General features: G+C 42.3%; 1 protein-coding gene across 5 annotated transcripts in view; it reads right to left on the bottom strand.

Annotated features, from left to right (window-relative positions):
* The window catches only part of FBN1 (fibrillin 1), a 216,762-nt gene that overhangs the window by 92,126 nt on the left and 110,131 nt on the right, over positions 1-14,505 (bottom strand). For all 5 annotated transcript variants that reach the window (XR_008311392.1, XM_053271937.1, XM_053271938.1 and 2 more), the window contains exons 15-19: positions 12,286-12,408; positions 7,945-8,067; positions 5,283-5,435; positions 1,244-1,297; positions 986-1,111 (exon numbers count right to left, since the gene is read on the bottom strand). Coding sequence is in view for 4 of the 5 variants with exons in the window: in XM_053271937.1 (XP_053127912.1) it covers positions 986-1,111; positions 1,244-1,297; positions 5,283-5,435; positions 7,945-8,067; positions 12,286-12,408 (579 nt within the window). In the remaining variant the exon portion in view is untranslated. The remainder of the gene's footprint in view (positions 1-985; positions 1,112-1,243; positions 1,298-5,282; positions 5,436-7,944; positions 8,068-12,285; positions 12,409-14,505) is intronic.

Raw genomic sequence — 14,505 nt, 5'->3', positions numbered from 1 at the left:
GGACTTGGGCGGGCTCGGATGACACGCTGCACAACAACCATCTCCCAGCATTTTCTTAATTCTGTACAAAAGGAGAAGAGGAAACATGTTGGCTTACTGCTGGAGCATTTGGGCTGACACTCTTGTCTTCCTGCACAGCTTCCAGGTAATTAAACCACCAGTGAAGTGCAGCAAAACAAGCACCCCAATCCAAGTAAGGAGACGGAGGCACAGAAAGAGCCTTCTGCATGCCTATCATTTACTAGATCAGGAACTACAGCTTAAGTCAGATGTATCCCCAAGTACAGATGCTTTCTATCCATCCCACATTGCTTCCAATGAGCTGTGCATCCTCATTTACATTATGGAGCGGAGGTATCCATGTGCACCTCCTCCTGAAAGCAATGGATTTGGATGCACATTTTAACAAGTATCCAGTTTAATCTACTGTTTCTGATCTAGCAGCTGATACACATGTGTTCGCCTGCTTACAGAGACTGATCTCTTTAGTTGGACTGGGGTGTCTATCTTGATGTGGGAGGCAAAGCCCGTAAATATAGTGCAGCAAAATGGGGGCCGTTAATCAACTGGTTCACTTTTCATAGCACACCTATCCATAGTGTCCATCATGTTTTTCACAAAATGCCAGTTTGCTTCTCCACTCCAGGTCAGTCCACCACATGCCCAGGAGAAATTTTACTTATGTATTTATTTTATTACAGTTCAACCCAAATTTCTTCCAACATGGAGCTCAAGGCAACATATCTAGCCTATTTTACCTGTGAGGAAAAAATCCTTCCCCTGCCCAGATATGGTGATTAAATTAGGATCTGGCAGTCTACTAACAGGAAGAAACACTAGACAGGATTAGAAGGACGGGAAGGAAATCAGAAGGTCAAGAGGAAACAAGGCAGACAAATCAGAAACACTAGGATGAAGAAACTAATAGGGAACAATGAAGCACCATCTGGGAATGTGTTAGATAGGGATATAGAAAACTTCATACCTATGCAGTTTTTTCCAGTCGAGTCAACTTCATACCCAGCATTACAAATGCATTTGTACGTTCCACGCAGGTTTTCACAGATTCCATTGGGACATATGTCAGGATCCAATGCACATTCATTGATGTCTACAGGAACCGCAAAGCTCATGATTAATTTTTGGCCTTTTCAAAGCATTAAGTAAAATGATTTATACAGTCCACTTCCCAGAATATTCCTTGCAATGCCCACTGGTTTAAATTTGGATGACACTATCTTACCAGTTCCTGCTGCTGTGATGCCTGGGCCACTGCTACAAAGAGCATGGTACTCATCTAATAAATAAATAAACAAACAAAGGGAATCAATTTGTCTTTTAATACTTAGTGTAATTTAGTTTCTTCAAAATAATATTACAAAGCTCCAGGAGAACACAACTCTTCCTAAAATATTCTTAAAATTTCATCATGTTAAGTATGTCAAGGAGGTCGAACTTATAACCAAGAGGTCTCAGAGCCTGTGATAACCCACTGTACAATGAATCCATGGAACATCAGAGTCATGGATCATGATGGATATTTACTGTGGATACTGTGGACATGATGGATATTTATTGTGTAAACCTATGCAGATTTACCACTCTGGCTCCCACTCCCAAACTCTTCAGGTTGCCCAGTAGCCACTTACACTGCCTCACTGGGCCTGCCCAGTCATCTGTGGTGCTGCCAAGGGGATTTAAACTCATTCCACTATTCCCCAATAGCCACTCCTTACTGGTGCTGGGGTAGAGAGGTTCTAATCCTCACCCCCACACCATTTTCTGATCAGAATCACCACCAAAGAATGAAACATACAAGTACCATTCATATGCCACTAGAGGGACGTTCTCATGATCTCATGAACTTGGGTAGGACACCTTACCCAGGTTAGGCAGCTGTGTAAACTCCTGATTTGTGACTATAAAGCAAGGCTGGAGGCAGGGATCTTGATTCTGTGCTAAGCCTCAGCTGGGTAGGATGAGCATGCTGTACCCAGATTTCACCCCCAGCTTGGGCTTAGCATATGATCAAGATCCCTGCTTCTGGCTGTTTTTAACACTCACCGATGATCACAAATCAGAAGCACTAACAGCTCCTGAACTAGGGTAGGAGGCATCTCCTCCTAGGTGAAAACCAAATTCCAAGGTGAAACCAAAAATATAAAGAGCAAAGTATGTCAAAATCTGGCCAAATCTGAACCTGCATGTGATTTTACTCTGGGAATTCACACAATGAAACTCCTACCCTAGTAATCATCTTGTGAACCACCCTTGGGTTCATTATTATTATTATTAATTCAATTTCTATACCGCCCTTCCAAAAATGGCTCAGGGTGGTTTACACAGAGAAACAACAAACAAATAAGATGGAACCCTGTCCCCAAAGGGCTCACATTCTAAAAAGAAATATAAGATAAACACCAGCAACAGTCATTGGAAGTACTGTGCTGGGTGTGGATAGGGCCAGTTACTCTCCCTCTGCTAGATAAAGAGAATCACCATGGTAAAAGGTGCCTCTTTGCCCAGTTAGTCGGGGTTCCAAGGGGTTCCATTAGATCTAAGTCTGGGAAGAGTTTCTATTATAGTATTAAAAGCATTGTCGTTGTCATCTTTACTTATCATTGTTACCATCAATGTAACATAAGCAAAGAGAGGGTGGAGAGGGAGACCAGTCCTTGCCCCAAGACATGGGGAAAGATATGTTCAAGTGCAGTAAGGTATACTTAAGCTTTGTTCCGCCTGCACTTGGGAGCGGGTGGTGGTGGTGGTGGAATAAAAGCTATGTTGCTACTGGTAATCTAATCAGATGACACTTTCCCCATTCCAGTGCCCACAAGTTACATCCTCTTCTGGTCCCACCCCCCCACCTGCCATGGAACTTCAAGAGGATTCATGCTGAGAACACAGAAAGAGCAGGTCAGGTAGATGGACTGGAGCAATGGAGGTGGGGAAACCAGTGGTGTTACGACCACTGGCAACAACCCAACTTCTATAATGACACAAGCTTCATCTGAGGCTGGAACTGGTAACCCTGTCTGAAACTAAGCAGCTGCCTCCATATAAGCGGAGAATGATTTGCATGTATGAGGATGATGACTCACGGTCTTACTAATCGGAGCAGACGTGTTAAGCGCAGCACTTTAGGACTGGAGAGGACGGGGATTCTCAACCCAACATGTTCGAATAAAACTCTCTCCTGGAAGCTGCACGTCCGTACACTCTGCATTTCCTGAAGAAAGTCACTCCTCTCTGCCCCCAACCTCCAAGTCAAAAGCTGTCCTATATTTTACCCTCCACAAGCTGGCATCTTTAACAATAGGAGAGGTGCGCAAAATAGCCCCGAAGAAATTGCTTCCACATGTGTAAATGTTCTGTTAAATTAATTCAAATACAAAACAGAAGTCAATGGCATTGGGCCATTTACATTTACAAAATGTCTTAGCTCTACTGTGCAGTTACAGAGGGAGAGCCGATAGCAACAGACGTTGCTGGAAAAGCCTTTTCCTGCTTCGATAACTTTCCAGTCTTGCTGCTGCGATTGGAACTAACGTGGCATACAGTGAAACACTGAACAACAATTCCTCTTTAGGCCTGCACATCAGCTAAAGCCAGCTTAATTTGTTTCAAATAATTTTGTTGCTCTGTCTCTTTCTTCAAACTGCCAGTTAAAATAAAGGTCAAAAATGTACAACCTTCTCGAGGTAGCTTTTCCTAAAAAAACACTGAGCCAATTTCTGGGCTAGACATTCCAGAATATTGTTTTGATGGAAGATTTGGCAAAGAGAGACTCCAGGTTTTTTGGGGGTTTTTTTTACCACAATCTGAACTGAGTTTCCAATTCTTTAAAACAAACAAAAAAAGTATCCATAACTTGCAAGTTAGATTGCAACTTGCAAAGTGGACTTGGGTGTCAATTATTTGTCAGAAAAACACTCAGCTCATTTTGTGCCTCTAAAAAAAAATGGAAACCTTAAAGATCTGGCCTAATGTAACGTGTGATGGTAGAGCAAACTTTCAGCCCCCTTCACTTTTGAAACACTTAGTGAGTTGGAATTTCTCTCCAGAATACAGGGAAAGATCAGGCCCCAAGTTTGGAAAGTGTAGTATCAAGAGAGTGCCAAATTGTAGGCATCATGTGAATTCCAAGGTGAAACCAAAAAATATAAAGAGCAAAGTACGTCAAAATCTGGCCAAATCTGAATCTAGGCTAGGGACCACAGGTCTGCTCAGAACATGTCTTCACTTCCTAGACTTTTCGGTCATGATGGAAGATCGTATGTGCATTCTAGCGCGATCCCTTTCTCTGCTTGATGAGAGCAAGTGGTCTTCTGATAAAGAAACGGTCCGGTCATAATGCTCCATGGTTGAGGAGAGGGAGAGAGTAAAGAGCAAGAAGATAGGGCAGCAGAACAAAAAGATAAGGTAAAGAAGACTGGGTTTGTTTGTTTGTTAAGGGAACAAAATGAGAGAGAAAAGATTGAGAAATAGGACCAAACTAGCTGGGCCAAGTGCAGATCTGCGCCTCTAGTTTTTCTCCTGTCGCCTGCCTCTGCTGTCGCCTTTTTGTTGCCCGCTCACTGCCACCTCATTCTTCCTCCGCCTAACCGTTGCCACCTCGTTCTTCCCCTGCCTGCCCCACTCTTGCCCTGCCCACCCACTGCCACCTCCCTTTTCCCCTGCCCGCGTGTTGCCACCTCCTCCCCCCCGCCCGCCTGTTGCCGCCTCCTTCTTCCCCCATCCTCTCCTTCCGCCGTAGCTGTTTTCTCGGAGCCGTCCACCTCACCCACCCTCGGCCAGCCGCTGCCGCAATTTTTTCCCCTCCCATCCGTCCCGGTAGCTAGCCTATCCGGCAGCTCTCTGAACTCTCACGAGAGCTGCCACGCATGGGATTAGCCATGGGTACACCTTAGAGAATTAAATATATAAATGGTGGAGCTCTTCTAAAGCCCTGTTTTCAGGAGCTAGATAGTACTGCAACTGGTAGGTGCCTGCTCCTGGTTCACATGTGACTACCTCTGATTTGCACTCTGCCCTGTCTATTTAGAGCAACTAGACTGCAAAACCCATCCTAAAGGGACACCCTCCCACACTGAGGGAGAAAGACAAAAATTCAGATGTACTGTTACTGGAGAAGAATGGTTCCACCATTGTGTCCGGCATGATTCAGGAGAAAGGCTGACAAACCTCCTCCTTTGCTTAATGAGGCCTCTTACAGCAATCCTGAACATCTTTTAAAGTGCACACGGACAATACAAATTCGCGTTGGACAAATCATACCATACCTGAGCTTTGTGCAGGACAAGGCCTGCAAGGTTCCCCAAATGCATAGTCCGTGCTGGCACAACAACATTCTGATTTAGTAACTGCTCCCGATAATGGTTTAACACATTGACCTCTCCTGTATTCACCATAGCATGTGCTTCGCATATGTGTATCTAAATGAGATTAAAATTCACCCATCAGATTTCTGTCAGAAACATGCAACAAGAATAGTGTCATGCAAAACGGAGAAAGAAGCAGCAACCAACCACCACAGACTAAAGGGTCGGTTTTAAAGACTGTAGAGAAACATTGCTCAGAAAGGGAGAAAGTCTCCCTCCCACCCAAGAAGACACAGACAGTATCTGAAGAGGAATCGCTCCCCATCCTCTCCTATATTGTGTCAACAATGGTTGCCAAACCTGAGCAAGAGTATTTCTCTGAGTAAAACAGCTATTCGTCAAACTGCTATATCAGGGCTGCACAACTTCATCTATACCAGAGTTGTTGAACTACAGCCCTCACCATCCCTAACTACTGACCACTGTGGCTGGGGAAGATGGAAGTTATAGTTCAACAACTGCTGGAGGGACGCAATTGTGCAGCTCCACACTACATAATCCACCATGAATACCCTTTCCCTTTAGATCACAGAGGTCTGTAGCTCTTACAGCGTGATCCTAAGGATGTTTTGCGCCATAGTTTTAAGCCTGAGTTAAATAGCAACTGTGCATAGGATGATAAACCCAGAGTAGTAATCTGGCAAGCAACAAGGCAGTTTTATTGCAATATCTTTAGCAGTCATCATCAAATCTTTAGACACATGGATGACCAGACACCAGGGATTTTTCAAGCCCACGGGACTAATGCATAGTATTTTATAGGCTCCTGTAATCTCACCTTTTCCTTTTAGCTGCTGATCTGTAAAAAAACTATCGTCACTTCCAGGCAAGTAGTCTTTTTATTTCCCCTTCCTATACCCAAGGAGTCTTGAAAAATATTAATCCAAACCTAGGAACGCTGATACTAACCTAACTAACCTAATACGAACACTAACAGGAGAGCCTTGAAGACCCTTCAGCCTGGCTTTTAATGATATCTAGTTTTAACCTTAATTTGAATGAGATTTAACCTGGTTTAAATGTTTCTTGATTTTAAATTGTGTTTTTGATTTTAATGTAAACCACCCTGAGCTACTTCAAAAAGGGTGGTATATACATTGATTGATTGATTGATTGATTTAATTGAATGAATGAATGAAATTAAATAAAAAGTAACCAGTTCTGGATAATCCCAGCTGCAGAATGAGTGAAAAGGCTGTCAAAAATGATTTGATTTAGCTGTTGGTGTTTCCCTCTCTGAACACTTCACACTCTGCTTAATAAAACAATTATGTTTCTGCACTTTGCAAGCCTGTCAAAGGCTAAAATGTTTAAATGCAGAGAGAAGCCAGTTTCACTTGGCTGCTATCTGCTAATGTACATTCATTTGATACAGATATACTGCGCCTTAAAAGTGGCAAACTGTCATGGCTTTCTTTCCAAATAAGAACATTTGTGATGGACTGTTTCACAAATAAACCTTTTCTTCTCATGAATTCCTACATCACTTAAAACAATAAGCAATAGTCACAAATTAAAAAAACAAGTAAACATGGCCTAATATATATAAGTGAGTGGGATTCAGCATAGCAGCCCCATGCATGCAAGTGGGAATCCCCCACTGTTGGCCATGGGAAAATACTGGTTGAACTTCATTTGCTGTAACCAGAAACGGGAGTCTTGTGTTTGTATCGGACTGTAGCAGTCATCTTCATGTATTCTGGGACCAATGTGGCAACAACATGATGAATAATGATTTAAAAACCTACTACTCTTTTGAAGTCAATGGGATGCTCTTTTGAAGTCAAACCTTAACTTCCTATTCTTTCCCAGGACATGTTCAAGAGACTGCTTTAGCCTCTACACCCCTAAATGTATTGGATTTTATTTATTTATTTCTACATTTATATCCTGCTCTTCCTCCAAGGAGCTCAAAGTGGTGTACATGGCATACATCACAACAACCCTGTGAGGTGGGGTCAGGCTGATAATTTACTGGCCCAGAGTAACCCAGTGACTCTGGATGATTCATATGGTTCAGCCAGTTGTCCCCATATGGCTAAACAAAGATCTATACTCAGGTCTCCCCAGTCCTAGTGCAACACTTTAACCACTATACCACATTAGCTCTCTAAGGTTCTAAAACCATATTGATGGCAGGGTATAAAATTAATGCATGAAACTAGGTCTAAGCTCAACCAAGGGTACTGGCATGACAATTTCTATCCATGTAACAGGTTCAAAGGTTGAGCACAAGAGGACATGCTTGATTATTCCCTCATGGTTATGAAGCTCCCTTCTCATGGAGAATCAAAACCAGAATATGCTTTTTCGTTTCATGGATATCCTGCCATTCTTTCATAGGGTTTCCAGGTGATCTCCTTCTCAGTCATTGGCCAGACCCAGATTTGGTAAGCTTCAACAAAGTTGCTGCATGTTGTGACTTCAAAACATACTCTGGGACCCATCCATAACAGTTTTCTATCTGTGCAGGCATTTGGGTTATAGAAGCACAGCATGTTCATCTTCAAGGTATCTAATCCAGCACCAAATTGTACCTGTCAGCACCATGAGCTCATCTTACCAACACACACGCGTCCATCCAGTCCCACAGCAAGGCCAGGGAGGCAATCGCATCGGAAAGAACCTTCCATATTTACACAACGTCCATTCATGCATATTCCAGGTGTTTCACACTCATCAATGTCTGCCAAAGAACATAAAAGGTTTCATCAGAAATGAACAAGAAGCAACTCATACTTAGGCTAAGAGGTGCCTATTCTACACAACTTATTCAGAGTATATCCAAATAAAGTGAGGGAGGGAATATTCATTCAATGTATTATTACTCATTTTGAAACATTAGCTCATCCTATCAAACATTCAGAACAAAAGCATAATTCAGATGAAACTGTGCTATTCCCTGAGCGGGAAGACAGTTCCTGAACTGGAACATCCACCATTACAAAGGATACATTTTCCCTTGCACAATCCCAGAAGGATACTAATCCAGAAATCAATGGTTCATATGCAAAAACACTGTGAGAGACAGGGAGGGAGAGATAAAAAGCAATTGTATTGTGTTTCACATGGGGCAGTTTTCCCTCCATTTAGCAGATCCAGTCTGTTGTCAAGCCCCACAGGGACTCTGTTTATGCAGAACTGTGGGACTGCTTTGTAGAAACTGCATGGCAGCTATTATTAACACAGGTCAAGATCCAAGAGCCAGTAATAAGTCAGTCAACCCCTAAGGTTCTATAGTTTCAAAAAAACTGTTGCTTCTTGCCCTGTCTGGGGCAGGCAGAGTAATTATCTCCCTCCTTTCTTAAACCTTGTTAAGTGTTTGAAGGCTCTCAGTATTTTAGTAGGTGCTTCTACCTAGGCGCTTTCCAGATTAGACCCTGCAATGGAGTCACAGCGGATCTCTGAAGTGTGCTTCCACACTTCCTGTGTTGTGACACTGCAATCCCTACGCTGACAGCAGGGTGCCGTTCACATTTCCGATGCCTTGTTTCAGATTTAATTGCTATGATTTATGGATAAAAAGTTGGTGTAAAAAGGTTGCTGTTTTTTCAGGTTGTTAGTTCTTGCAAGACTGCCCACTCACCGACCCCGCTGGGCACTTTGCTATTTACGTTTTGAATGCGATTTGCCTGAATGGAAGCATTTTGCCGCAGTTGAGTGGCTAATCTGGAAAGCACCCGAGTGGGACTAGGAGTTTTAGAGTGAGGGAGGGAGGGGAGGGCGAGTGTGCACATCTGGTCTTATGGTAGCAAGCATGACTTGTCCCCTTTGCTAAGCAGGGTCCACCTGGTTTGCATCTGAAAGGGAGACTACATCTGAGCACTGTAAGCTATTTCCCTTAAGGGATGGGGCCACTCTGGGAAGACCATCTGCATGCAGAAGGTTCCTCCCTGGCCTCTCCAGATAGGGCTGAGAGAGACTGCTGCCAGAAGCTGCTGCCAGTCTTTGTAGATAATAAATGGAAGTGGAATGACCTGATGCCCAGACCAGGGTACATTTACGTGCTTACACTTTGAGAGCAAGGTTTTCTTACCACTGTTGAGAGGTAGAGCAAAGAGGGAAATACTACAAAATCAGTTCCAGCTTTCAGTGTGAATTATTAGTGGAGCTGCTTGCCATTTTGGAAAATGTTCAAAATACTTTTCATTTGATGCACTAAAGTAACATTTCTCTGATGCTGGGCACACCTTTTTGGAAGGAGACTTTCTCCTGTTTGGCCTCGAGGCATAGAACTGAACACCAAAAATTCCACTTTCTATGAATGCAAAGCACTTTTAGAGGGAGCAGTTTTAATTTTTTTTTAAAAATAACTCTAAGCTAATTCAAGGAAGTGAAAGTTATGGGAGTCAAGTTCTTGCTCGTGAATCACGTCACTGGTGGCCTCATCTGCCATAATTGGTGCCAGAAACTGCATCACTCATACAAGCAGGTTGTTTAAGGCAATTCACTGATGCTGCCAGCAATTTGTACAATTGCAAATGCCACATATCATGCTTGTGAGCCAGTGCTTTCCTTAAAAAAAAAAAATAGAGGCAACTTGTAATATACTGTATGGAATTGGCAATATTTCACCCTCCCTTTCTCTAGGAAGAGAGCAGATGCTGGCGTGATGAGGAGTACCATACACACTCATAGGAACATAGGATCCTGCCATATACTGAGTCAGACCATTGGTCTATCTAGCCCAGTATTGTCTTCACAGACTGGCAGCAGCTTCTCCAACGTTGTAGGCAGGAATCTCTCTCAGCCCTATCTTGGAGAAGATAGGGAGGGAACTTGAAACCTTCTGCTCTTCCCAGAGTGGCTCCATCCCCTGAGGGGAATCTCTTACAGAGCTCACATATCAAGTCTCCCTTTCATATGCAACCAGGGTGGACTCTGCTTAGCTAAGGGTACAAGTCATGCTTGCTACCACAAGACCAGCTCTCCTCCATTCAAAACAGAATGGAGGAGAGCTCCAGAGAACAGAAAACCTCCACTCAAAGCAGAAAGGCTTGGCCCTGTGACATACAAGGCATTTCATTTCATTTTAATTAATTATTTCTGTATTTATATCCTGTCTTTTTTCCATCATGGAACTTAAGGTGGCATACACAGGGTTCCCAGGCGAAGACCCATCCAGATGCTGACCTGATCTAGACCTGCTTAGCTTTGGCAAGGTGGGTGTATCATCTGTCCTCGGACCAGGCCCTGGGACTTGAAAACCAACTGAAGAATGAAATCTGCTGGTCATATGCGTGATTTAAGCAAGGAGTAAGTGTCCCATGTGTTTCAAGATCTCTTTGTGAGGCAGCATATTTGTGCAAACACACATTTTGATGTGTATAACCAGATCATGACGTGTTTTGTGTAATGCGAGAACAGCCACAGTTGTGTATTTATTTTCCACATACATGTTTGGAAGCATACACAGGGATCAATTTCCAGACACGTATATGACTGGAAAAAGATACACTATTACGGACATTTTCCTTATCAGATATGTCTTCATATATGAGCCTGCAACCTGAGTTTGAAATATAGCATTATTAGCATCCAGAAATTAATAAAACGCTGGTACCAACAGCTAATTAACAACAAAATCTACTGTTGCCTAACACCATAATGTGATTAGCAGATATCTGTCTATAAGCACGTTGAACAAAGTGGCACTTGGGATGCCAAAAGAGCACTTTGATCCAGCAGAAAACAGGAGACTCTCAAGGTGATTTCTAATTTGAATGCTTCAAACCTATATGCACACTCATCTGGGAGTAAGCCCTACTGAACACAGTAGAACTTACTTCCAAATAAGCATGGGATTGGGCTGTCAGACAGTTTTAAGGATTTAGCAAAGTAAAATGACTAAGGTCACAATGTGTGCTTCCCTTGGTCTTTATCAAATCAATTCTCATTTTGTTTAATGTAGTGTCTTCAATCATGTCTTATACATACTACATGCCTTTAAAAGTAAACAAACATATTTCTGTATGGCCCAAAGGCCATACAATCTAAAACAAGATCCAAAAGGAAATGGAGTATGAAACTCAAAGATGAAAATACACACACGCGGTGGGTTCTCATAACCTGCGCAATGCATCTAGACTGTGTGTACTCCCAATTTCTGTTCATAAGGACATGGAAATGTTCAGCAATTTTGGACTGGCACCACACCAACAAAACATTTAACCGGGATCACTAATCTGGGATTTGATATAAAGTTGCCAATCCCAGCTAAATGTTGGATTGGCGTGATGTATAGGCTTGAAGCGTGTTGCATTAATGCTATTGTTAATAAATCTTTTTACTGACCAGATCCTAGACAATGGTCCAGTTTGTAAACTCATTGCCAGGAGCAATCAAATTCATTCTGAGGCAGACAGAAAGACAAAGTTCATTCCTACTCTCTGAGCAATGGAACCTCAAGTTGATTCAAGATAGCTTAGACGTGGGATTTCAAAGTTGTAATATTGTCAACAAAGCTCTCTATTTTGACCTTGATCCCTGGAGCTAGAAGATTTGTAATATCTCAAAAGTCAATCTGTATATAACTGGGTTCGATTTTTATTTACTCCTTGCTTCTAATTCTGGTTTGCCTTCAAAAGGCTGCTGGAAATGGATTTGGAAATGGATTTGGAATTTCAAGTGTCCTATTCCTTATGGAACAGAAGGAAAGGACAGTGCAATGACATAACCAGCAAACAATAAATGCTGGATTTATTGCTGGACAGCAAATGCTGGACAACATTGCTATGGGGCAATACTGCCATAGCAAGGGTGGGCAGAAGAGAAAGCTGTTGTGACAGTCATGTCTTTCTTAGCTAGAAAAAGAGTTTCTGAAGCAGGGGGAAAATTCAGAGACAATTCATTATCACATAGCTCACCACAATTACAGCGATAACATTTGTAGTTGGACACTCACCTCTGCAGTAACGTCCATCTGGAGCTAACTGGAAACCAGGTTTGCAAATGCACTTAAAGCTTCCATCTTCATTGATGCACATACCATTAAGACACATATTCCGTATGCTGCATTCGTCCATATCTACAACATTGTGCAAAGAAACAGATAAACATTCGCCATGATGATATAGCTCACAATTCAAGTTCTTCAGACTATCAAGTTTGTCCCACCATAGGATTACCAATGCCTGTTCTTCTAAGGTACTCTTGTTGTTTTAAAAGTTATGCAGCAGAGAGAGTGTAGCATTTCAGTCACTTCATCTGCCAAGTCTATCTTTGCTCTACAAAGGGGGTCAAGAGCTGACTGTGATTAATTACTCTTAAAGTAAAATCTATGTTTTTCAGTGCCAAACTGGGAAATCCGTGATTATCTCCTGATTTTTTAAAAAACTAAATGCAGCCATGGTTGTGTGTATGTGTGTATATTGCTAATTGGGAGAGGAATACAGTACAGAAGCTAGGAATGTGCGCTTTAACCACCCCCAGATGCTTCCCTGATCTAAGTCGCCCACCTCAAATTGCTATTTGTTCAGTGGGAAAGGGGGAACGGGCACCTATATCATGCCTTTATTCTGCCCATTCACCAGCTGCCCATTCACCAGCTCCTGGATCAATCAGCAACCTGAGATGGAAGATTTAGATTAGCAAAACAGGATGGGGGAAGAGATTAAACATCTAAAACCCACAGCTATAGGTGGGGCAATAGCTTGGGGAATGGGGCTGTAGCTCACTGGTAGAGCATCTGCTTTGCACGCAGAAAGTCCAAGGCTCAATTTCTGGAATCTGCAGGTAGGGCTGAGCAAGGAATCCTGTCTGAAACCCTGTAGAGTCTCTGTCAGTCAGAGTAGACAATACTGAGCTAGGTGGACCCGTGGGCTGACTCAGCATAAGGCAGCTTTTTATGTTACCTCTGAAGGAAACAGCCATTCACATTATTTGTAAATTAACCTAAACAATTCATTGCCTCAGTCAGCACTTTGTAAAGGCCATTAACCTAAATGGCTTTTAAAACTCGAAGAATGTGAAGGACAGGATGAACTGGTGGCTATTGTCTGTAACAGTTAGAAGCATGACCTCCATGTTCAAAGACAACTTAGTTTCTATTACCAGTGACTGGGAACTATCAAATAGGTGACAGTCACAGACATGATGCCCTGCAATGGACAGCCTCATAACATCTTTTATGACAAGAGCTGGAAAAAAAGATGTCAACCTAACTAGGCCAGTATAAAACCAAAACATGAAAGTTACTACATTCTTCCTGTCCCTATGCACATTTACTTGGATGTAAGACCCAGAAGGTTCAATAGGATTTACTCTGGAGAAAATTTACATAGGATTGGGGCCCATACTAATAGCATTTCCCATCCTTCTGCTTAGCCTTAGAAATAAAAACCAAAGGAGATATAAGAGATTAATTAATTGGGAGGGAAAACATCACATTCACAGAGAACATCATATTTGCAGCCATACACGCATGATTCCCACCATCTTCAGTTACATACTATGTTGCTTTATGCAAGCATACAGCTGAATTTAAGTGTGGAAACTGGGCCATTATGGTGTAATAGAGGCAATTACTTCAGAAGCTGATGCAATTCAATATGCTCACAGACATTTTGGCAGCATTCTTAATGGAATGAAAAATGTTTTAGCAGATTGTCTTCTGTATTGCACTGGTTCTTATTACTGTTAACACACAGGATTTAGTGAGGAAAAAAGATGTTAGAATAAAGGGCTATGATGGCTTTCCAGATATCTATCTAGGAGATATGAATAAGTAACTCCAATACCTAAAAGCAGCCTGAACTTTTTCACCATCCTTCCCACCAGGCTAAAGGAAGAGAAACAAGGCTTCCTGAACAGTCTCTCTCTACCAAGGAGTAAATGGTAGCTCATGATGACATTAAAACTATTTTCAATATTACAGCTGTTTTGGATTCACAGCTGGTTGAACAACTGTAGTCAATGAGTACTCATTAATGGCTCCACGTCACCCTGAAGGCAGGTATTGTGCAGCATGTCAAAGAACTCTGTCCTGGCCCTGTGCTCTTCAATATTTTCATAAATGACTTGAAGGAGGAAGAGAGTTGAGGGGATGCATATCAATCAATCGTCTTTATTCAGTCCATTGACCAGTAAAGGATGCATATCAAATTTGCAGATGACATGAAGCTGG

Source organism: Hemicordylus capensis, chromosome 10, assembly GCF_027244095.1.
Source record: "Hemicordylus capensis ecotype Gifberg chromosome 10, rHemCap1.1.pri, whole genome shotgun sequence".
NCBI classification, from domain to species: Eukaryota; Metazoa; Chordata; class Lepidosauria; order Squamata; family Cordylidae; genus Hemicordylus; species Hemicordylus capensis.
This window is presented reverse-complemented; position numbering and strand designations above follow the sequence as displayed.